At 39.8% G+C, this 25,166-nt stretch overlaps 1 protein-coding gene across 3 annotated transcripts in view; it reads right to left on the bottom strand.

The window, feature by feature from the left end:
• Positions 1-25,166, bottom strand: part of EDNRA (endothelin receptor type A) — a 77,289-nt gene that overhangs the window by 22,057 nt on the left and 30,066 nt on the right. For all 3 annotated transcript variants that reach the window (XM_081544282.1, XM_081544281.1, XM_081544283.1), the window contains exon 3: positions 15,216-15,343. In XM_081544282.1, coding sequence (XP_081400408.1) covers positions 15,216-15,343 — 128 coding nt within the window. The remainder of the gene's footprint in view (positions 1-15,215; positions 15,344-25,166) is intronic.

Raw genomic sequence — 25,166 nt, 5'->3', positions numbered from 1 at the left:
AATAATCACATTTAAATGTTAAGTCTAAAGAAGGTTTGGTTTCAGAAACTCTGTGCTCTTTGACCTGATGTGATGGTCTGGTGCTAACTGCTTTCAGGTTTACAGTTAAGAAAGGACCTGGGATGTGGTACAGTATTTTTGTGGCTTCATTCTCGAAATTTTTGCTGCTGTTGTAATGGAAAGGAAACATTTTCTTTTTATAGCTTTCATTAGATAGTGCCAGAAGAAGGCTGTAAAACAGACCAAGGCATTGGAGACAGGTGCACCTTGGTTTGCAGGCCAGGCAACTTAACGGGAAAGATTAGTCAGCAACACCAAGGCAAGATACAAAATACCCATCACCACTAAAATGAGCCCTTGATCACTTGCAGTTACTTTCTGTCTCAGTACATCTAAAAAGTACATGTGTGAAAACACAGCTCCTAGGAATTATGCTACCTTGTTCTTCACTGCAGATTAGAACCTATAGTTTTGGTACACACAATGATGCCACATGGCATATATATAGCTCATTTTGCTGGAGAAAGGTTTTGCAAAAGATTTTTAGGGTAAATAAGATTGGTGTACAATGAGAATCTCTGAAAAAGTCCAGACTAGTCCAGTATGGAATAAAATACAGCTATGCAAACAGACCAAGAAAATCCTTTTGCGATATAGCCAACATTGCATTTTAAAATTTACGGTTATTACCAGTGGAATAAAGACTGCAATATATTTTGCTTTTTACTTCTGTTGACTTTGCTGCCTTATTAGACTGGCAGGCTGATGTCCAGTAAAAGCTAAAAGGAATGGAGACGGGATGTCTATATCCTCAGGCTGCTGATAAATTTTATCTATGTCTTCTCCCTTTTTCTTATCAGGAAAGGTGATGTAAATAAAACACTTTATCTCTTAAGAGAGTCAGAAACCCAGATTTCTTAGGCAGGATTGGAGATAGAAGGTGGTTTAGTATGAAAATGTGGTCTACATGTTCTAATGATGAATATATTCACAGAGCAGCTTCATTTTGTAACGTGCCAATGAGTTCTCGGAATATTACATATCTATAATCCAATGTAAATTCACCATTTAAAAATAAGTAGAAGTAATTTTTCGTATCTAGTTGAGGAAATGATTCATAATCAGTCTGCTCTTTCCTTAACCCGCAGGACTGAGAATTAGAACGTTTTCCATTTTTAATCACACTGATCTTGTTTCTTGAGAAAACAAAAGCAATTAGAAACAATCAGTTGTGATGACAGAGGTGGAGGAAGATGTGGAGAATAAGAAATACTGGATGTTCCAAAAATGGCTTCTACCTGGGGAGAAAAACATAACACATAATGTGTTCTTCTTATTAGGTGCGATTATAAAGGGCCTTCAATCTAGTTGGTGTGTAAATATATGATATATGACACTATCATTGAAAATCTGCAAGTGTGGAGCCAACTGCAAACAAATAATGTTCTGGAAATAATTCCTCCTCTTTGAAATGTTTTCTTCACTTGGTTTAGACCATCTTCTGCTAGTTTTCCTCCTGCTGATGGGATTGGTCACTTCATCTCATCTCCTTGGCTGGACCATCCCCATGCCTCAAATTCTTAGTACTGGATTTCTCTGTAGCCCTTGGACCTCTTTTCTATCTACCTTCTCTCTCCTAGTAATCTCATCTATTCTCATGGCTTTAGTATCATTTAAACTATCTATATGCTGATAATTAATTCTCAGATTTATAACTCTAGCTTAGAACTGCACCTCTAACTCTAGACTTGTATATCCACCTACCCGCTTGAGATCTCCACTCGGATATCTAATAAGCAGTGAAACTCACCCAAACCAGGCTCCTGGCTTTCTTCCTTGCCCCTTTCCTTGTCCTTTCTCCAGTTTTTACCATCTCAGACCCCCAAACCTTGAACTTAACCTTCACTCCTCTTTTCCCTTCCACTGCATATCCAGTTTTGTTTTAAAATTAACTTTTATTGGAGTATAGTTGCTTGCTGGAAATAGTACCAGACTTTATTTTCTTGGGCTCCAAAATCACTGCAGATGGTGACTGCAGCCATGAAATTAAAAGATGCCTGCTCCTTGGAAGAAAAGCTATGACCAACCTAGACAGCATATTAAAAAGCAGAGACATTACTTTGCCAACAAAAGTCCATCCAGTCAAAGCAATGGCTTTTCCAGTAGTCATGTGTGGATGTGAGAGTTGGACTATAAAGAAAGCTGAGTGCCGAAGAATTGATGCTTTTGAGCTGTGGTGTTGGAGAAGATGCTTGAGAGTCCCTTGGACTGCAAGGAGGTCAAACAAATCAATTCTAAAGGAAATTAGTCCAGAATAGTCATTGGAAGGACTGATGCTGAAGCTGAAACTCCAATACTTTGGCCACCTGATGCAAAGAACTGACTCATCAGAAAAGACCCTGATGCTGGGAAAGATTGAAGGCAGGAGGAGAAGGGGACAACAGAAGATGAGATTGTTGGATGGCACCACTGACTTGATGGACATGAGTTTGAGCAAGCTCCAGGAGTTGGTGATGGACAGGGAAACCTGGTGTGCTGCAGTCCATGGGGTTGCAAAGGGTTGGACACGACTGAGCGACTGAACTGAATTGATAGTTGCTTTACAATGTTGTGTTAGTTTCTGCTGTACAGCATAGTAAATCAGCTATAGGTAAACATATATCCCTTCTTTTTTGGATTTCCTTCTTGTTTAAGTCACCACAGAGCAATGAGTAGAGTTCCCTGTGCTACACAGTCAGTTCTCATTCAGTTCAGTTCAGTTCAGTCGCTCAGTGCTGTCCGACTCTTTGTGACCCCATGGGATGCAGCACACCAGGCTTCCCTGCCCATCACCAACTCCTGGAGTCTACTTACACTCATGTCCATCGAGTCAGTGATGCTATCCAACCACCTCATCCTCTGTCATCCCCTTCTTCTCCCACCTTCAATCTTTCCCAGCATCAGGTCTTTTCAAATGAGTCAGCTCTTCGCATCAGGTGGCCAAAGTATTGGAGTTTTAGCTTCAATATCAGTCCTTACAGTGAACACCCAGGACTGATCTCCTTTAGGATGGACTGGTTGGATCTCCTTGCAGTTCAAGGGACTCTCAAGAGTCTTCTCCAGCACCACAGTTCAAAAGCATCAATTCTTCAGCATTCTGCTTTCTTTATAGTCCAACTCTCACATCCATACATGACCACTGGAAAAACCATAGTCTTGACTAGACGGACCTTTGTTGACAAAGTAATGTCTCTGCTTTTTAATATGCTGTCTAGGTTGGTCATAGCTTTGCTTCCAAGGAGTAAGCATCTTTTAATTTCATGGCTGCAGTCACCATCTGCAGTGATTTTGGAGTCCAAAAAAATAAAGTCTGCCATTGTTTCCACTGTTTCCCCATCTATTTGCCATGAAGTGATGGGATCAGATGCTATGATCTTAGTTTTCTGAATGTTGAGCTTTAAGCCAACTTTTTCACTCTCTTCTTTCATCAAGAGGCTCTTTAGTTCTTCTTCACTTTCTGCCAAAAGTTATCTATTTTATCTCATTAGTTATCTATTTTACACATAGTATCAATAGTGTATAAATGTCAATCCCAAACTCCCAATTCATCCCACCGCCAACATGTGGTTCTCTAGTAAACCTTGCAAACTTGTCCTTCAAAATATATTCAGAAGTAACCATTTCTCATCACTTTGCCAGTTACCATTCACTTAGATGATTGTAATAACTTCCTAACTGATCTCCCTGTGTCCCCTTTGCCTTCCTGTGGCCTGCCCTGAATACAGGAACCAGAGGAACCTGTTAAAATGTAAGCCTATCATGTCACCCTTCTGCTCAAATCCCCTAGTGGGTTCCCATAGCAGCAGGAATGCCTGCAGGTGGCCTTAGACCTGCCTCTTCACCTCCTTCTGGTCTTTACACAATGGTGTCTTCTCACAGAGGCTTTCCCTCAACACCCTATTTGAACTGCCCGCTTCCCCTTCAGACCCACCCTGTCCCACTCAGCCTGATTATTTTTCTCCATAGCACTTATTACTAGGGGACCAATCAAATTCTGGGTTGGCCAAAAAGTTGATTCAGGTTTTTCCATAAGATGTTACGGAAAAACCCAAACGAACACTTTTGCCAGCAACCCAATATTTTACTTGTTTATTTTGCTTACTCTCTATGTCTACCTCTTCCTTTAGAATATAATCTCCATAGGGCAGATATCTTGTGTGTTGATCACAAGACCTACATCAGTAGATGCCGAATAAATATCTGTTGAATTAAGCATCTTTATTTGTTTCCTTACCATGCATTTGGCTTTACTGGGCAAAGCCAATCTACAGTCTCAACGTTTTCTTATTTTTCAAGCCAGACTTGAATTGGGGAACAGATAAAGAGCTAATACTTTCAGAATCCTAAAATGAAATAATTTAAACCAAGAGGGAACTCTGGGCCGATCTTTCTCCCTTTGTGTTCTGGTGGAGAGCCTGTTCTGACCTTTCTTTCCTTGCGTTCTGGGTGTGTCAGCAAGTCCTCTGCCTGGTCGTTACTGAGTGTGGGGTGCCTGGCCTAGGGCTCTGGTCTGCCAAGTCCCAGGGCAATCTTTACCCATGACACCACCTTGAACCCTGTCATGTGACATGGAGAATAAAAGAACAAATTACATGTTTTATTTATGTAAAATATGTGTGCTTCTGTATATGTCTGTAAATAGTTATACATGTTTTCAAGGCTAGAGTCTTTTAATACATGTTTTTGAATCTTTAAGGTATGATATGGGAAACTCATTCAAATAAAAGTAAATACTATTCAATGAACAATGTAAAAGAAAATTTAAATTCAAAAGATCACTTCAGCAAAATCTATTTTCATTTCTCCTTATCCTTTGCCCATTTGTATTCTCATAAGTATGATTTGAGTATATATTATAATCTTGTCAATTTTGCTACAATTTTGTATTCACTTTTTAATGTTTCCACATAGGCATGGCATTTATTAATTTCATGGCTACAGAGTATAACAAGATATTGATAAAATTTACCTAAATCTTCCTCCTATGGTTACGTTATTTCTAGTGTTGCAAGGCTGCAAAAAACATGCCTATAACTATGTTTGCACATACAGGATTTTTAGTGATTTTCCTGGGTTAATAATCTTAACTGAGGTTACTGAATCAAAGGGATGAAAAAATAGCTTAAGTACATTAAAAAGTGTTTCTACTAAGTGTCTGCCAATGCTTGCCTTCATTAGAATTTATTTTCCTTCAATTTTGCCACTTTCATAAGGCAAAAAGCACGTACATCTTTATGTACATCATTAATTAGCAACAAATATGACCATTTGTAACATCTTTTTATGATTTGTATCTCCTATGTGATAGGCAGACTAATTGCCAGGCAGAGGTTTGGGGGCAACACAGCAGCAGGAAGAATGCTAAAGAGAAGCCAGGTGGGATGGGTTAAAAGAGCTGCGGAAGAATGAAATAATGCCACTCGAAGCAACATGGATGGACCTAGACATTATCACACTCAGTGAAGTCAGAGGAAAACAAAAATTATATAATGTCACTTACATATTGAATCTAAAGATAATGATATAAATGAATTTATTCATAAAACAGAAACAGACTCACAGACATAGAAAACACATTTATGGTTATCTAAGGGGGAGAGGGGGAAGGGATAATTTAGGAGTTTGGAATTGGCAGATATACACTACTATACATAAAATAGATACACAACAAGGGAATTACTGTATAGCACAGGGAACTATATTCAATATCACATAATAACTTATAATGGAAAAAATCTGAAAAAGAATACATGTTTATATATGTAAAACTGAATTACCTTGCTATATACCAGAAACTAACAGAATATTATAAATCAACTATATTTCAACAACAAAAAGAAAAAATATATTAATAAAATTAAAAAATTAAAAAACAAAAAGATAGCTGCAGATATGTATATATATATATTATTCAATTTTTATTGGAGTTTAATTCCTTTACAATATTTTGTTAGTTTCTATTGTACAGCAAAGTGAATTAGCTATATGCATACATAGGTCCCCTCTCTTTTGGATTCCCTTCCCATTTAGATCATCACAGAGCACTGAATTGAGTTCCCTGTGCTACACAGGATGTTCTCACTAGTTACCTATTTTATACACAGTATCAGTAGTGTATGTCAATCCCAATCTTCCACTTCATCCCAACCCTCCATCCCCTTCCCCTTGGTGTCCATGCATTTGTTTTCTACTTCTGTGTCTCTTATTTCTGCTTTGCAAATAGGCTCATCTGTGTTGCACAGAGTGAAGCAAGTCAGAAAGAAAAAAAACAAATATTGTATATTAACGAATACATGTGGAATCTAGCTGCAGATATTTGGACACTTCTTTGGTTGGGTGTGTCATCTGGGCTGGCCTGTGGCTGCTTTGACCAGTTGAGCACAGCTGGAATCATGCTTTATGTTTCACACCTGACCTCTCCACGGAGCAGCAGGTTCTACCTTGGAGCTCCGAGCCGGCTGGAGCAGTGTTGAGCAGCCCTGGGCTCATGGAGAGGGAGATGCGCTCCGCTGAGCTCACGTGTCTAGTTGTTCCTATCAAAGGGCCAGTCTTGTGAGTCTTGGAACCATGAAACAAGCTCAGGAGCCACCTGAAATCCACCATGAGACCCAAGTCAGAGTAACAAGGAGTGGAAGAACTGCCCCAATTTCTGCCCCACAACATGGTCAGACTGTAAGAAAATGATGGTTGCTCTAAACCACTCAGTTTGGGGATAGTTTCTCACCAAAGAAAAATGAGGCAGCAAGATTAACTAGTCACCTGATCTTGACAATAGAATTAAAAGAGTGAAAAACTTTGCAACGGGGAACAGACTCCAAAATGAGATCCTGAGTTGCACTACACACAGTTTTTATTGTTTAGTCATTTAGTCCCTAAGTTGTGTTCAACTCTTTGCAACCCCATGAACTGCAGCCGGCCAGGCTCCTCTGTCCATGGGATTTCCCAGGCAAGAATACTAGAGTGGGTTGCCATTTCCTTCTCCAGGAGACATTCTTGACCCAAGAATCAAAATGACTTCATAGGAGCCACCAGGGAAACCCACCACATGCAGGGTGAAAGAAAAATAAAAACAGAGGAGGAAAAAAAGAGAAACCAAGACCAAGTGTAAGTAAAAATGAAGTGTTTTAGAAAATCACTTCCATGCTTCTTGAGTTATGGTCAATCTTTGAGACTATCACAGAAACCACTGAGTAACTACTTGAAATGAGGGATGAGGAACTGACGCAAATCAGTCAAAGTTGCCTTATTAATGGTCCTTGCAACTTTCCCAGGTATCTAATTACACATCATCTGGAGTAGTTGTTAAAGAAGTTTTATCTTTTTATAGCTTCCTTTCCCAGGCAGCTTTTAACTACAATTTGGAGCTGTAACCAGATCTCTTTACTGGTCTGACCCCCACCATTTCCCACTTTAAACACGACTGTTAACCTTACAAAGAATAGCACTGAATTCCTCTTTCCAATCCCTGCCCCTCCTTTTTTCCCTGAAACAAAGTAAGGTAGAATGCTTGCCACTTAAAGCATGAAGGAATACTTCTTCAAATTATTGGTAATGGCTGGTATAAGTGATGAGCTTTCTCTGTTTTGTTTACCTTATTTAGATTTAAAAAACTTCTAGGGAGGGGGCTTCCCTGGTGGTCCAGCCGCTGAGACTCTGCACTCCCAATGCAGGGGGACCGGATTTGATCCCTCATCCATCCCACATGCAGCAACTAAGATCTGGGGCAGCCAGATAAATAAACAAATATTTAAAAAGAACCCCAAACCCAAACACCTAGACTGAGAAAAGTAGGCCTTTTTTTTTTGATCCTACAGTATTAGTATTCATTAAGCAATCAATGAAGTAATAAACTGTATAGAGCTTGGATGAATTGCTGTTTAGTTGATAAACTGTGTCCACCTCCTTTCAACTCCGTGGACTGTAGCTCACCAGACTCCTCTGTTCGTGGGATTATCCTGGCAAGTACACTGGAGCGGATTGCCGTTTCCTTCTCCAGGGGATCTTCCTGACCCAGGGATCAAACTCGAATCTCCTCCTCTGTCAGGTGGATTCTTTACTACTGAGCCCAGTTACTCCCATTATTTTCCCTCAAAAGTGAAAGTGAAGTCCCTCAGTCGTGTCCGACTCTTTGTGACCCCATGGACTACAGCCTACCATGCTCCTCCATCCATGGAATTCTCCAGGCCAGAATACTGGAGTGGGTTGCCATTTCCTTCTCCAGGGGATCTTCCCAACCCAGGGATCGAACCCAGGTCTCCCACATTGTAGGCAGACACTTTACCATGTGAGCCACCAGGGAAGTTTCCTCAAAAGCAACATGTATAAAAAAAATCACAGACTCTTCCTGGGCCATAATTTGATTCAGCTCATAAAAGGAAAGCAGAGATTCCCAAGTTGCAAATTGTTTTGTAACAGAATCCAATTTCTCTCTTTTTATTCCTTGCTTTTTTTTTTTAAAGGAAGAAATTTTCTTATTTTTAGTAGAATATAATTCAACCAAATCAAGACACAAAGCAAATGGTATCTAATCTTCAAGAATTAAGTGTGAATGATTCATTTTACAGTGTGAAAGCTTTTGAAATAGAAATGTCAAAAAAGATTCCTTCCATACAGATCTCAAAGTTGAGTCAGTACCAAGTGAAAGGCAACAATTTATAAAGAAAGGACGTAGGGAACACAGAATGGTGAATTGATTACCAGGGAAAAATCTCGATTAAGGCAGATTTTTGAGAAAGTGAAATTTTAAAATGGTTCATCTCCTTGATCTAAAACTGAGACTAGGGACTTCCCTGGTGGTCCCGTGGCTAAGACACCACGCCCCCAGTGTAGGGGGTCCTGGTTGGCCCCTGGTCAGGGAGTTGTATCCCACATGCCACAGTCAAGTGTTCCCATGCTGAAACTAAAGATCCCTCATGTTGCAAATAAAACCTGAGGAAGCCAAACAAATAAAATAAAAAGCAAACAAACAACTGAAAGCAAGTCTCAATGAAAGAGATGCTTGGCATCCTTTTTTTCTTTCTTTTTTTCAAACCAAGGACATTTTATTTGATACATAACTGATAACTTGTGATGGAAGCATTGAGTTAATTTTTCTCCCTGCCTGAGCTAGGGGAGGACAGGGTGTGGCTGAGGTGAACCTACACCAGAAATAGGAGTCTGTACCCAATCCTTCCATCTCCTCCCCGCCTCATCTACTCTCAGCTCCCTCTTCCTCCTATCTACAGGTAGGGTATTTTTCTTTTTTACAGGGAGGGTTTATACTGGGGATACTGAAGCAATATTGTCCCCTGAGAGGGGGCAGAATAAGATGAAATAAGGAAGGAATTGGAAGTTTTTGATGACGTAGGACTTTGGAGAATCCGTCTGCATGAATATCTCCCTGTGCATTTCGCTCTTCCTGATTCCCATGTCCACGTCTCCACAACCACTGAATCTCTAAAGAACAGCAGCTGGGCCTGATCCTTCATGTCTGTACCTCATACTCTTCTCTCCAGTTGTTCTGTTGAACTAAACAATGACTTACGTTGCTCAGTCTAGGGATAATTCATGATGTAGTGTATCACTGAGGAATAAGTGCCCTAAAATATTTTTCAATCAAGAAAAAAATTGATTTTTTATACTTTTCTTTCTTTTTTTTTTTTTTGGCTGTGACTCATGGCAAGTGGGATTTTAGTTCCCTGACCAGGAATTGAACCCAACTACCAAGGAAGTCCCAAGAAAAAAATTTATATTTTCTATATTATGATTCATATGAACTGCAAAAGGGACCACTAAACTATAGCACATAACACTATTTAGAGCACATATTGTAAATTTTGTAATACGAAACTATACTGTAGAGATGAAAAGTTGCCTATATTTCTTATCAAACCAAGCAAATTCTTTCCTCTCCTTGGCCTCTCTTTTCATCAATGCCTCTCTTCTCAGAGGATGATACCCAGCTGCCTTAAAAAAGGTTTTACTATTTATAGGAGCCAAGCATCTTCCTGGCCTTCTTTTTCCTGTTTCTCATTCTGTGTCATGCTGCTGCTGCTGCTGCTGCTGCTGCTGCTGCCAAGTCGCTTCAGTCGTGTCCGACTCTGTGTGACCCCATAGACGGCAGCCCACCAGGCTCCCCCGTCCCTGGGATTCTCCAGGCAAGAACACTGGAGTGGGTTGCCATTTCCTTCTCCAATGCATGCATGCATGCTAAGTCACTTCAGTCGTGTCCGACTCTGTGCGACCCTATGGACAGCAGCCCACCATGTTTCTCTGTCCACAGGATTCTCCAGGCCAGAACACTGGAGTGGGTTGCCATTTCCTTCTCCATAGGATGTTCTTTTCTGGATATGGTTAGATGTTTCCTCAGAGGTGCAGTTTTCTTACAACACTGAGTGGCTCTTTCCTAAAACTTTTTATCATCCTATCTTTTAACCTAAATTTTGGGAAATTTTCTAAATAAAAAGTAATTTTTTAAATAAAATGCTATTTTCCCAAATTTGATGGTGCTTTTGTAAAGGCAAGTGTAGGTATGGAAATAACTCTGAGCTGAGTATGTACATGTATTTCTCCACACAAGACCTATACACATTTGTGTTTTAGAGCTAGAGTCATAGGAAATTAGTGTTAATATAAAATAAAAGTCATAGGAATAAGCTGGGCAAATGAGAAAAATAAAATGTATAGAATAGCATGAAGTAAGTAAGGAAAACTGGTCACAGAAAATAAAACTAAATAAACTTTCAGAACTTTTTTCTGCTTGTATTAATAGAACAACTACTAATAATATGATGAAAACCCATTATTCTATTCCTTGACATAACTACTAATAATATTGATCACATTACTTTCAAGGAATTTTATATTCATAAACCTACACATTTAAATTGCATTTAACATCCCTATCCTTTTCCCTAAAATGTTGCTTTCAACATTTTCTGTAAATTATCTTGTTTATGTACCTAATTTCTTTGTTCAAATTTTAGATCATTTCCATAGGATTTATTCTAAACATTGTAATTATTGGGTCAGAAGGCAAAAGCAGGGTTTCCCCAATGGCTCAATGGATGAGAATCCATTTGCCACTGTAGGAGACATGGGTTTCATCCCTGGTCTGGAAAGATCCTGGAGCAACTAAGCCTGTGCGCCATTGCCATTGAGCCTGTGCTCTAGAGCCTGGGGATTGCAACCACTGAAGCTCGAGTGCCCTGGAGCCTGTCCTCAGCAATAACAGAAGCCTGCACACAGCAACAAAGACCTGAAACAGTCAACAAAGAAATAAACTGAAAAAAGAAGGCAAAAGCACTTGTAGGACTTTACTTTCTGGAGGGGCTGTTCAAGTTTCTATCATTACCAGAGAAGTATGCTTTTTAATGAGAATTTCTCTGATTACATGAACATTATTCATGTTAATGACTAATGTTAGTCATTTTAATTTTTTCTTTGGTGATTTTTATATGCATGCCTTTTCATACGAAAGTATTAAGATTTTACTACTAATTGTATGGATTCTTTAAATATCAAGAACATTAACATGCAGTTTTGCTGCAAATTTATTCCCCAGATTATTGCTTTATTTGGTTTTTAATGTTATGAATGTTTGATCTTCTTTTAAAATTTTATGTCCGAAAATGCATTTATATAGTTTTACTCACATTTTCTACCATCCTTTTTAGGTTTTGAAAGTCTTCCTTTTCTAGAGACCAAAAAGATACTGGTTTATTTTCTTCTACTGCCTGATGGTTTGAGTTTCTGCATGCTTAAGCATAGTGTTTAAGAACACACATTACTTTTATTTGATCACTGGCTCCAAAACTTAGTAGCTGAGCGACCTTGATTAAGCTCTTTCAACTTCAGCTTCCTCATCTGTAAAATAGGGATAACTATAGCACCATCACAGGTGTTATAAGGATTAAATAAAATAATTTCTGGGACGTATTTTTAACAGGGCCTGGTACATACTAATACTTAATAAATGGTAATAATTATAAAAACAGACTGGTTCCAAATAGGAAAAGGAGTACATCAAGGCCATATATAGTCACCCTGCTTATTTAACTTACACGCAGAGTACATCATGAGAAATGCTGGGCTGGAAGAAGCACAAGCTGGAATCAAGACTGCTAGGAGAAATATCAATAACCTCAGATATGCAGATGACACCACCCTATGGCAGAAAGTGAATAAGAACTAAAGAGCCTCTTGATGAAAGTGAAAGAGGAGAGTGAAAAAGTTGGCTTAAAGCTCAACATTCAGAAAACTAAGATCATGGCATCCGGTCCAATCACTTCATGGCAAATAGATGGGGAAACAGTGGAAACAGTGGCTGACTTTATTTTTTGGGGCTCCAAAATCACTGCAGATGGTGACTGAAGACATGAAATAAAAGGACACTTACTCCTTGGAAGCAAAGCTATGACCAACCTAGACAGCATATTAAAAAGCAGAGACATTACTTTGCCAACAAAGGTCCATCTAGTCAAAGCTATGATTTTTCCAGTGGTCAGGTATGGATGTGAGAGTTGGACGGTGAAGAAAGCTGAGCACCAAAGAATTGATGCTTTTGAACTGTGGTGTTGGAGAAGACTCTTGAGAGTCCCTTGGACTGCAAGGAGATCCAACCAGTCCATCCTAAAGGAGATCAGTCCTGGGTGTTCATTGGAAGGACTGATGTTGAAGCTGAAACTCCAATACTTTGGCCACCTGATGCGAAGAGCTGACTCATTTGAAAAGACCCTGATGCTGGGAAAGGTGGAAGGCAAGAGGAGAAGGAGATGACAAAGGATGAGATGGTTGGATGGCATCACTGACTCAATGGACATGAGTTTGAGTAAGCTCTGGGAGTTGGTGATGGACAGGGAGGCCTGGCGTGTTGCAGTCCATGGGGTAGCAAAGAGTTGGACACAAGTGAGAGACTGAAATGAACTGAACTGAATAATTGTAACTAATATGATTGATAGGTAGCACAAGATAAGCCTTTAGCATGTTTTTTCCCCAGATGGTTCATAGCACTATATGTTGATGAATCTTTCCTTTCCCCATTACAAAGTGGTTTCAGCCTATATTATATTCTTGAACACTTTGAAACCTGCTTCTGTTTCTCCCATTGATTTGTCAATGTATTTATGGGTATACACCACATTGTTTCAAAATTGTAGCTTTATAACACTTAAGAATATCATTTAGGGAGAATTTGCATATAGGAAACACAATTTTTAAAAAAACTATCATGATTATTTTACATATCATAAGTATTGTATCATCTAAAAATGAAGTTATTGGGGTGCTAGGAGTGGGAATGGCAGAGTGAGAACTCATTAGTGAATAAAATCCAGATTATTTGCTCATATTTTCAGACATGGTCACAAGTAATAATTATTCGTTAAGTGGAAGTGATACAGTGGCTACTAATGGTATGTAAATATTTGTATGCAGCAGCCTTTAACATCTGATGTGATGCAGAAGAAACCTATGTAGACCTCAGGTTTTCCTGAAAATCACTGTGAATCCTAATTATTCATGATTTTATTTATGATCTTTGTGTTTACCATTGCTGTGTTTATCATTTTTGTCAATACCTTACTGCAACTTAAATGCTAATGAAATTTTCTTTGTTTTGATTTCATCAATAAATTTATTTTTAATAATACCACTAAATATTTTGTTTAGTGTTTCACAATTATTATAACCATACAGTTATAACAAGGATATCATTATAATTTTCTACTACCAACGGAATGAGTATCTTTATGGTTTAACAATAAAAGTTTTGGTCCTGAAAACTAATTGTAAATGATAAATAACAGAATATCTGTAAACATATTGTGCTTTAAGAAAGTGGGCCTTTTATTCCTATGTTGATGGGACTTAGGTGCTCTGATAAAGCGATTGTTAGAGTGTGAAAGGAAAAATGAAGACCTCTTCTAAATTGTAGTTAAACCACTTAAACAGGCCATTAAACAGCATTTGCTAAGGATTATGCATGCATGCTAAGTTGCTTCCGTCGTGTCCAACTCTTTGTGACCCTATGGACCATAGCTCGCCAGACTCCTCTGCCCATGGGATTCTCCAGGCAAGAATATTGGAGTGGGTTGCCATGCCCTCCTCCAGGGGATCTTCCTGCTCCAGGGATTGAACCTGTATCTCTTGTGTCTCCTGCACTGGCAGGCGGGTTCTTTACCACTAGAGCTACCCGGGAAGCCCTCAAAGGATTATATTCAATATAAAAGAGCACCATGCTATGCTATGCTATGCTAAGTCGCTTCAGTCGTGTCCGACTCTGTGCGACCCCATAGACGGCAGCTCACCAGGCTCCGCCGTCCCTAGGATTCTCCAGGCAAGAATACTGGAGTGGGTTGCCATTTCCTTCTCCAATGCATGAGAGTGAAAAGTGAAAGTGAAGTCGCTCAGTCGTGTCCGACTCTTAGCGACCCCATGGACTGTAGCCTACCAGGCTCCTCCGTCCATGGGATTTTCCAGGCAAGAGTACTGGAGTGAGGTGCCATTGCCTTCTCCGAAAGAGCACCATAGAGTTCCTAATTTCATTTTTTTATAATTCCTTCTATGAAAATTAGAAGATATATAACATACCTTCCAGAAATTCATGGAATTTAGAAGGACCTCTTTAAAGAAGTCTTGACATCCATGTTTGAGAAGAATTCTGGAAAGACTTTGAGACACTTGATGGGTTTTTCAGAGCTGGATGAAAGGGCAGTTCTATTGTCCTCTTTTTAGGAAGCCTTTCAAGCATAGATTAGAATATAATTCTGAGTTCTCATTACTCAGTTCACGGAGTCAAGCTTTAGAAATATAATTGAGCCATATCTTCTTTTTTTCCAGTGAGAAATCTACCACTGAAAATATAGAGTTTGGATGTTCTAGAATTTCCTTTTTCAAAGTTCATTCCATCTAACATATTCCTTGGGCTTCCCTGATAGCTCATTGCCATAAGGATGTCAGATGGATAGAGTTGGCGAAATGCTGTAGCTGCAAGTTTGCCTAAACCAAAGACGGCTAGTAATCAGCAACTGCGGAAAGTAATTCTGAACAGTACAGCAAGATTGATAATAGTTTAATTCCTGGGAACCAATGGACCACTGTCCTGGGCATCAGCTCTCAAAACTGCTTGAGTTCTCTTCTTTCTGAGAAAGACACTTTTCTAAACCCAACAAAAGAGTGAGGAGCAAGAGCCACGTTACCTGTCAACGCTTAGCGCGCAGAGATTAAGGACGGTGATCCCCACTGAGGACTTCTGCAGAAAGGGGAACAACTTGCAGAGGAAAACGCCAAAGTCATTTTGTTCAAAAGGCCAGCGCCCGGCCAGCAGCTGAGAAAAGGAAAGAGCATGGTAAGATAAATGGCAGAGCCAGCATGGGATATTTGGACACATTTCTAATCACACTTCTGAACTTCTGAATTTTATCTTCATGATGCTTTTCAGTTAGAGGGATAACAGGAGATTATTATCGTCATTATCTTTTCATATTTTAATGCTTCAGCAAGTTTTTTTAACCCTGAAAGATGTGGAGAATGATAAAGATAATAACAAGAGATAAATCTTTGATCTTATAGGAAGTGGTCACGTGGCCTACTTTTCAGAGGAGCAAAAGTTGCGGGTTTGGATGACAGTTTAACCAAGAAGCAGGAAGTCTTCTTTCATCAGTTCTTACAAAGTTATGAGTTAAATGAGTCATTTTCAACCAGTGGCATTGGGAGATTATATTAACTCCTGATAAGCAGCCAAAGCTCTGAATAAGATGTTATGGAGAATACTGGGAAAATGAAGTGGTTTAGGATTTTGCCAGCTGGTTAACACCTAAAATGACTTGAAACTCACCCTTTCCTCTGTGCTTAACAGGCTGCCTTGCTTTAGCAGGTATGACACCAGTGACCTATCTTTGTTTAGGCTCAGATTTCTCTTTATCACACAGGAAAATGTGGTTACTGTGACCTGTTTGTAGCATTTGCAGGAATGTCTATTCTTCCATGTTGACAATTTGAAATTTTTGAAATTCTAAGGAGAGGGTGATGACCCTCCAGTAGCTGTGATAAGTAGCAAGAACGCAAGTCTTCTGTGAGTGGCTGGTATTCATCTACTTGGGTATTATACTAGGAGCATGGGCTTAAATAACAGTGCAGCTATGTAAATGGAGGGAGGAAGTCCCAATTGAATATATGATGCCTTTTCAAGAGTAAAAATGGCATTGATTTCCTTCCTAATATTTGCTTAGTGACTCAGAACTTAAACTTACTCTACTCAGTAGGAAATAATACCATGCTAACTTGACAAAATTTTCTCTTTTTTCAAAGCACCCATTGCCATACTAACTCTGAGTTGACCTTCCAATGTTGTTCTACCATGTCTGAAATGTTGAGAATTAATTTCATGGCTGGTGTGGTCATTAACATGAATCCATGGAAAGAGGTTGGGAAACTTTTACCCCAGAAACACAAAATCAGAACTTATGCATTTTGAAGATTTAATAACACAGGGCTCTCTATAATTATATTTTTTATGACTAAGACCCTGTATGACTTTTAAACATACTTCCCTTTTTTTTTGGTATTGTTTTCTGAAAGGCGTTTCCTTCAATCCAGTCCTGTCTCAGGTATCTTTCCCTTCTCATTCTTACTGGTTTTGCTTGGTGTCTTCTTAGAATTTCCATACAAACTCTTGTCCAAGGACAACCAGTAGACTCTTCATAGAAACACTTCCCTAAACACTTTCAGTTCTCACAAAGCTAAAAAATAATTATACCATTGCTGACTGCTAGTTATTAATGCCTGATGCAAGTAAAGACACAAAACATTATTTCTGGGATGAATCACCCCCTAAAAAGAAGACCTGAAAATTACTTTGTATAGAATGAGAGTTTAGTATTTTGTTCCCCAACAGTAATTCTCCACTAAAGACTAGAGAGATGTAATTTAAACATGTAGGGATTGTTATAGGATAAGGTTTGAAACAGTTGAACTGTTATGGTTGGATGGCTGGTTCACTCCTGGAGACAGAGGATCCTGAAATCCATGTGAACAAATTTTCCAATTCATACATCCAATAACAAGAGAAAAGGATGTTTCTGGCTTTAACAAGGGAGACTCTGAAATCCTGTGAAAGTCTAAGTAACAAGCGTTAAGGAAAATGATCTGGAAAACCCTATAGGGCATGGTCTCAGGCTCTTCCAATCTCCACTGAAAAAGATTTTGGGCTTCCCAGGTGGGGCTGATGGTAAAGAATCTGCGCGCCAGTGCAGGAGACATAGGAGAGTTGGGTTTGATCCCTGGGTTGGGAAGATTCCCCAGGAGAAGGGAATGGATACCCACTCCAGTACTCTTGCCTGGAGAATTCTATGGGCTGAATAGCCTGGAGGGCTACAGTCCATACGGCTGTGAAGAGTCGGACACGACTGAGCTCCACAACAACAAGAGACAGCAACAATGCTTACTTAAACCCTTAATTAGGGCTAGGAGTAAAGGAAGAGCTCAAGAGAAAGATATCGCGCAACTGTTATTGTTTAGTCGCTAAGTTGTGTTCGACTCTTCTGTGATTCCATGGACTATAGCCCACCAGGCTCCTCTGTCCATGGGATTTCCCAGGCAAGAATCCTGGAGTGGGGTGCCATTTCCTTCTCCAGGGGATCTTCCCCTCCCAGGGATTGAACCCGAATCTCCCACATTGCAGGTGGAATCTTTACCGCTGAGCCACCATTGATGGGCACTAAACAAGATCACAGAACTGTTTTTCTTTGACACAAATGGGTGTTTGGTTATTTTTGTTCTGTTTTTTTTTTCTTTGCCAGCACTGATTCTTCTTGGGAATTATACACAGAGGTGAATGAAAGAAATCACTGGAAAAAAATTTTAGGTCCAATCACAGTGTAGACATCCCTGATGTATATCCTCACTTTACTCTCCAGGGATGTATGGACAGTGACTACTCTAATGCTGCCACAGGAATTTAGGTCCCTGCCTGCAGGCAACTTCTCTTTCCGGTTAAAGCGGCTTTCTTAAGCAGGCCTTTTTTAACTGTACCGTGCTGTGCTGAGTTGCTTCAGTCGTGTCCGACTCTTTGCAACCCAGTGGACTGTAGCCCACCAGGCTCCTCTGTCCATGGGATTCTCCAGGCAAGAATCCTGGAGTGGGTTGCCATGATCTTACCTACTCAATCTCAAGTAGGAACCGCCTGTTAACCTCTTTCATGGAACCAATGTTGGAGTAATTTTAGACTCAAAGACTCCTTTCAGACCAAGAAAGAAAACATACACAAAAGGAAGGCAAAGAGACATAGAGTGTAGCCCACCTATTTTTCTCTTATTTAGGAGTCATTTTGGAGCTTAAGAAAGGCTACTGGAAATGCACACTTTCTGTTATTTACTAGCATATAAAAATGGAAAATACAGCATTTAAAATTGCAAAAGTTAAGCTGTATAAAAACTTACATAATGAAAAGGAAGTTGCCCTTCTATTCAAGACCTCTAAATTCCCTGCCCAAAGGCAATCACAGTTAATTATAAAGTGTGTTTTCTTCCAGAAAACTCCCTCTGTACATAAAAGCATATGCCATTTAAAAAAAAGTGAGAACATATGGAAATAATACCTTTCAGCAGTCTTTTATGATCTTTTTTTCCTAGAGCAGATTTCTGAGAACTGGTTCTATTACCTAATTAAAAGGTTTTGATTTTTAAAAGCATGTTGAGGAAAACAATTTAGACTAGAATAGGAAAAGATAAAGAACTGCTTAGCACAAACAGACCATGGTAAAAGAACTAGTTGATTTCATTACCATTAACAAGTTATTAACAATTTAATGAAAGAGCAACCAAACCAGTCTGACAAACTAACAAGTCTGATTGGTTCAAGGGTTAATCTGGCACCTTGGAGCAGTCATAGCTTATTTTTGCCATAAAAGGGTCTGTGCTTTTATGTAACTCTCATATTTATAACTTCCAAGAGCATCACATGGTACCTAGTACCCTGTAAGTGTTGAACCAATGAATGATTTCAATTCACTAATTCAGTATAATACTTTCACATTTTGAAATCTGATAGTACCAGTTTTCTTCAGAAAATACAATCATCTTATAGTTTACTATTTAAAAGCTGTTTAACAGTATCCGTAAGTAGTATTTCCATCTTTATGTGGAAACAAACAATGCACCGGTTCATCTAGTTGTTGGAGGAGGTGGGAGATTAGAGCTCTGTTGAAAAGTCCAAAGCGGAGAGGAGCTGCCAAATTCTGCGTGGGGACCCCTCCCTTTGTGCTGAGACTGTCCAACTGTATGAGAGGCACAGGGCAGCACCGGAGATGACGCCTGTCCTGTGGTCCAATCGAGTACTCAAGCGGACTGCAGAGGAACAGTCCAGGGCAACTGAGGCAGCAGAGGGCAAGCTGCTGAGTATGGATTTCGTTTGAGGACCCCTGCTGTGGTTCAAGTACAAGGGAATTTTCTTCAGTCAAAAAAGTAGTTAAAGTCCTGATCTCCACCTGAAAATTACAGCACTACTAAACAGCACAATTAGTGTAGAAGTTCTGTATTTGTGTGGCTGATTTGGATGGTGTCAAAATCAACATTATGAAATTGACAGGCTGCACAACATGGATGGAACTAGAGATTGTCGTACCGAGTGAAAGAAGTGAGATAGAGAAGAACTATCATATGACATCCCTTATGTGCCAAATCTAGAAAGAAATGATACAAACGAATTTATTTACAAAACAGAAAGAGACTCACAGACTAGAAAACGACCACAGAGGAAGGATGGGGGAAGGGATAGTTAGGGAGTTTGGGATCGACATGTACACACTGCTATATTTAAAATGGATAACCAGCAAGGACCTACTGTATGGCACAGGGAACTCTGCTCAATGTTTTGTGGCAGCCTGGGTGGGAGGGGAGTCTGGAGGAGAATGGATACACGTATATTCACGTAAATGAGCCAAAGGCTGAGTCCCTTTGCTGTCCACCTAAAACTATCATGACATAGCTAGCTGGCTATACTCTAATATAAAATAAAAAGTTTAAAAAATAAATGCAATAGATTTTTTTCTATTTTCCTCTATTTCCAGAGAAGTAACTTTTTCCCTTTATAAGTGCCCTATGAATACTTAATATCTTCCATAAGGTATACCCACTTGAAATACAATGCCTGCATTAGAAATACATCAAAAAAGCAATTGACAGGCTGCATTTTATTTTAACCCATTGACACAGATTTACCTAACTACCTGTACCACATGATCCACTGATAAGCACCCTGTTTTTAGAATGAGTAGGTCCCAAAGCAGGCTGTCCAGCCACTACTATATTTAGTACAAAGCAATTTCTATGTGATTGTGACCTTTTAGACAAATGCAGTGTACCTGTTTATGTCAGTTTTCTGGAACATACCTGACAACCAGAAAGTAAGCAAAAATGTAAGGCGCCAAATGCACGCTGTGAAATTTATGCCCTAAAGCTCTTGTCCTTTACTTATGGGCAGACTGCCTGAGTCTTCCAAACAAGTTGATTTACTTCTACTTTACACACAATTTTATTGTTCTATTATTCATCATTGCACATACAAAGCTACTTATTAATACGATCCCTCCTGATGAATGGTTCTTAGTCTTGGCTGTACATCAGAATGACTAAAGGAGCTTTTAAAAATCCCAGTGTCCAGGCTATGCCCTTAGACAACTGCTCTTCATCCTGGGGTGATTTTGTCCTTCAGGGGACATCTGGCAACATCTTGTGACATTTTTGGTTTTTACAACTGGTTGGGAGTCTATTAACATCTGGGGGGCAGAGGCCAAGGATACCACTAAACATCCAACGCACAGGCCAGGCACTCCAGTGAACAATTATCTAGCCCAAAATGTCTATAGCGCTTAGGTTGAAAATCCTGTCCTGGGCCAATGAAATCAGAATCTCTGGTGTGTTCAGTCACTTCAGTCATGCCCGACTCTTTGCGACCCCACGGGCTGTAACCCTTCAGGCTCCTCTGTCCATGGGATTCTCCAGGCAAGAATACTGGAGTGGGTTGCTGAGCCCTTCTCCAGGGATTGAACTTGCGTCTCCTGCATTGCAGGTAAATTCTTTACCGCTGAGCCACTGGGGAAGCCCCATAGTCTCTTGAGTTGGGACACAAGGCCAGCAGTTTTCCTTTTTTTTTTTCCAAATGGAACTTGCTTTTATGTGATGTAGACATGCACTTGAGTGTGGGTGGTCAGGAGTTCTCATTTGTGTTTTGACATCCCAGAATAATGAATTAATGAACATGATAAACTGTTATTGCTGGCATTGGCTTTACCCCAAGTGGCCAAGCGGCACTGTCTGACTCACGACTCTGAGTCCTTGGTAGGTCACCCCAACCCTAGCCCCAACCCTTAGTGTCGTCCTCCTCTTCCATCTTACTCGCCGCCTTCTCTCCTCCGGGTCCAGGAGTTTTTAAAGCTTCCAGGTGGTTCCAGTGTAGAGCCAAGGTGGAGACTCACTGCTGTACTGCTTTAGTGTACTTGTTCTCAAGCTTTGGCTGCCATCAGAATCATCCGGAGGGCCAGAACTTCACACACTGAATGTACACTGCACAGATGTTAGTTATTCTGAACGGCTGTAGTTTGTAGTTATAAACTGAAACATACCAACTATTCATGACCATGAAGAAAAGGATAATATAAATGAATTTATCCCCCTTTTTAAAATCCATTTCAGATGTTAACGCCACTATTTGGACATTATCTTTGTTATTGTCATGACATCTTATTAATGGGATAAGTAAAACCAGGGGTGCCTTTTTCTTTGTGCTAATTTCCCTTCCAGCCCATCCAGGGAGGCTGACGGCTTCTCCTCCTTCCCTTCATCCCACTCCACCCATCCTAGGGAGGAGTGAAGGATTTATGAGTACAGTTTGTAATAGCTGGAAACCTCAAAGTAAATAAAATGTTTTCTTCCCCTCGACATGGATGACGCAGGTCAGTTGAAGCTGGACATGGTGAACCAGGTATAGACTTTAAAAAGTGGGGTTCTGAGGATTTTCCTTTCTGGGAGTGCGGCTGGGAGGTATTCTAGAAGTCGGTACATCATCAAAGCTGCAGTAAAGATGTTCTACATCTTCTGACACTACAGACTGGCATGGTAATAAAGCCCGTGATGCCCAGGCCTTTCATGAGAACTTGTTTTTGGGCTGTTGCAAATCTCAAATTGATTGTAATAAAATAAGTCACTTTGCGTGACTGAGAATGAATTTTGCTCTTCCTCGAGGCTTTAATTGCTTCAGGATTGAGGCAGAATTTTCACAGAAGTCAAATGAAATCAAATCAAACCAATAAAGCAAAACCAATGGCTTCTGCCCTACTCCTACAATTTTTCCTTTGTCAGGGTTCTCAAACCTCCTGGCCAGCCCTAGAATTTGGAGAGCATGATAGATGCAGAGCAGAAACTCCATAAATGTTCCCGACTCTGGTGCTGGCTGCTCTCTGTGATGAGGGCCGGGGGTTGGGGGTAAGGGGGAACGGAGAAGCACTCCTTTGAATGAGAGCAAGTGGCTCAGCGTTATAAAGTGTGGGCTCTGAAGCTCAGCTTCCTGGGTTGGACCAAATCCCAGCTCTGCTATGTTCCAGATCACGTGACCTTGGCATGCTGGTCAACCTCACTGCTTCTCAGCGTCCTCCTCTAGGAAACGGAAACGGTGACGGCAGCTACCTTGCAGGTTTACAATGGGTGACAGAAGAGACCATCCAGAGAAAGTGCTTAGCAGAAGTATCTGGCAATGGGAGCTATTTGCACAGCCTATCTTTATCAGTCTCTGCTTTGTGTCTGCTTTTTCCAGTGAGATTGTGAAGGAGGGTCATCCAGGTTACCAGGGGCAGGGTGGAGGCAGACCCCACGGGCACAAGGGGCCCCACTGACCAGGAGTTGTCTATCCAGAAGATGAACAGATGCGATGGTCCCTAAGGAAGCTGCAAGCAGCATCCTGTAGGATCTCAGCAGATGAAGGCCTTGGACCTATGTGACTCATGCACTAGAAGGTTTCTCTGTGAAAACCAGAGATGAAAGAGAACCTATGCCATATATGGTTGACGTGGGTATGAAATGAATCCAGGCAGAGCCCCTTAGAACAGGGCCTGACTCATCGAAGATTGTAACTGGGAGTTCCTGTAAGACATAGATTTTGAGGAACTGCTCCAGCTACTCTGCACTTAGATTAAAAACTTGAAGTTGTTGCTACTACCTGCTATCCATCTATTTAACTATTCAATATTCAGTGTTTTGGTTTTGGCTGAGGTCTTCACTTTTTAGAATATGAAATACATAGATGTTAATAACCAGGTGAAGGAGAGAATAAAAAAGAGGAAAAAATACTTTTAAAACCAAATTCCAAACCCAGGAAGGTTATTTCATTAGAGGAAAGATGGTTCACCCAAGATATGGGCTTAGTATCTCCAAGAATCTCAGTCACCCAAGAGTTTCATTCTCAGAGGCTGGGGATGAAAAGAAATAACCCTCTTTGATAACTCTGCTGTAAGGATGCCAATCTAGAATCAATAGACTTCAGACTTCCACTTTTTCAGTATACGTAAAACCAAACGATCATTGGATGGAGAAGAATTAAACTTCTCTAAAAAAGAAAAGTGAGAAGTACTCAATATCAAGATCATACAGTTTACTGCCAGTACTTTATGATTTAATTCATAATGGAGAGAAGCTTTACATTGGAAAGAATGAAGCCGACTTTTCCTGAATGGAGAAAAGATAGTTAATTATAGAAAATAAGTGCTCTGACCTGGACACATAGTAAGACTCAAAACTTATTGAAAAAATGTTATTGTTTGTCTTAAGCACTCTCTATGGCAGTGCATACTAGTCCTTACTTAAACATGAAGGTGAAAATGAAGCAGAACAAAACAAAATGAAATAACCGGCAGAGATTTCTACATGTAGATTTAGGTAGTAGTCCCAAAAAGCTTATCAGGAAGTTAGTAATAAGTAGGAAAAAGCAAAACCCAAAGGCATAGTTCAGAGCATGCAGCATACTGAATGATGTAATGTGTAAAATCTTAAGAACTGGGGTTAGTTCTTCATTGTAAAGTATGTCACATGTTCACAATTACCCTGTGTTGATGGAAACGATGACCCAACTAAGATATGGTAGGTGGTGTGAAGAAAATGATACCATATATGTCTTTTGGAGAACAAAGAATATGGTTGATGCTAAAGCTGATGTATTACAGTAAAAAAAGGTTGAGGTGATTTTGAATACTTAATAACAAAAATTCATTGGGAAATAAGACTTCACAATTTGCAATAGCTGGGGTATAAAGTGAATTAGGAAGACATGCTCAAGATGTCTGAGCTACCAGTCATATAATGATGTTTCCCTTAAGAATGATATGCATCTTCACCCACTAGAGTATTAGAAGAGGGAAAGATGGACCATACTGCAGGGAAGGAGAAATTCTGGCTTCCAGCTCTAGCTCTGTCGGAAATCTTTGGCTTCCTCCTCTGCTGTATAATCTTGTTCTGTCCCAATATTTCTTATCTCTAAATTCTCTGCCAGCTCTTAAATTGCATGATTAACAACAACAACAACAAAAAAACCACGCCAATCTGTAACTGGTTTCTCTGAAACTATCATTAGCTCCATTTATCCATAACCTAGTCTAACCTCAATCCCTCCCTTCACTTTATTTATTTATATGTATATATTCATCTATTTATGGCTGCACCATGCAGCATGTGGGATCTAGTCCCCTGACCAGGGGTCAAGCCTGTGCTCCTTGTAGTGGAAACATGGATTCTTAACTTCTGGACTACTGGGAAAGTCTCTCCCTTAATTTTATATGGTTAATTTTGTTTTCCCAATTTCTCTTTTATTCTTCCCAACCATGAATATTTTAGTCCTGTCTGCCTTTTTCTTTTTAGTCCTTTTCGCCTTTTTCTTTAGTTCTTTTTTTTTGTCCTTTTTCTACCCCAAAAGACGAAGGATGTCAGATATTATGGAATCCCATAGATGAAGCCCTGAGACTATTTATTTACCTTGACTATATAAATAGTATTTTATTCCTCTCCAGGGAGAAGTTAAAATACATGGAAAATTTGCCCAGTGAATATAATAAGCACCATACTGTAAAATGCAGGAAAAAATAGTAGGTAAATGGCTATTTTAAGCTT

Source organism: Giraffa tippelskirchi, chromosome 11 (genome assembly GCF_054371585.1).
Source record: "Giraffa tippelskirchi isolate mGirTip1 chromosome 11, T2T-mGirTip1v1.2.pri, whole genome shotgun sequence".
Lineage (NCBI taxonomy): Eukaryota > Metazoa > Chordata > Mammalia > Artiodactyla > Giraffidae > Giraffa > Giraffa tippelskirchi.
The sequence above is the reverse complement of the archived record's forward strand: the minus strand, read 5'-3'. Positions and strand labels throughout refer to the sequence as shown.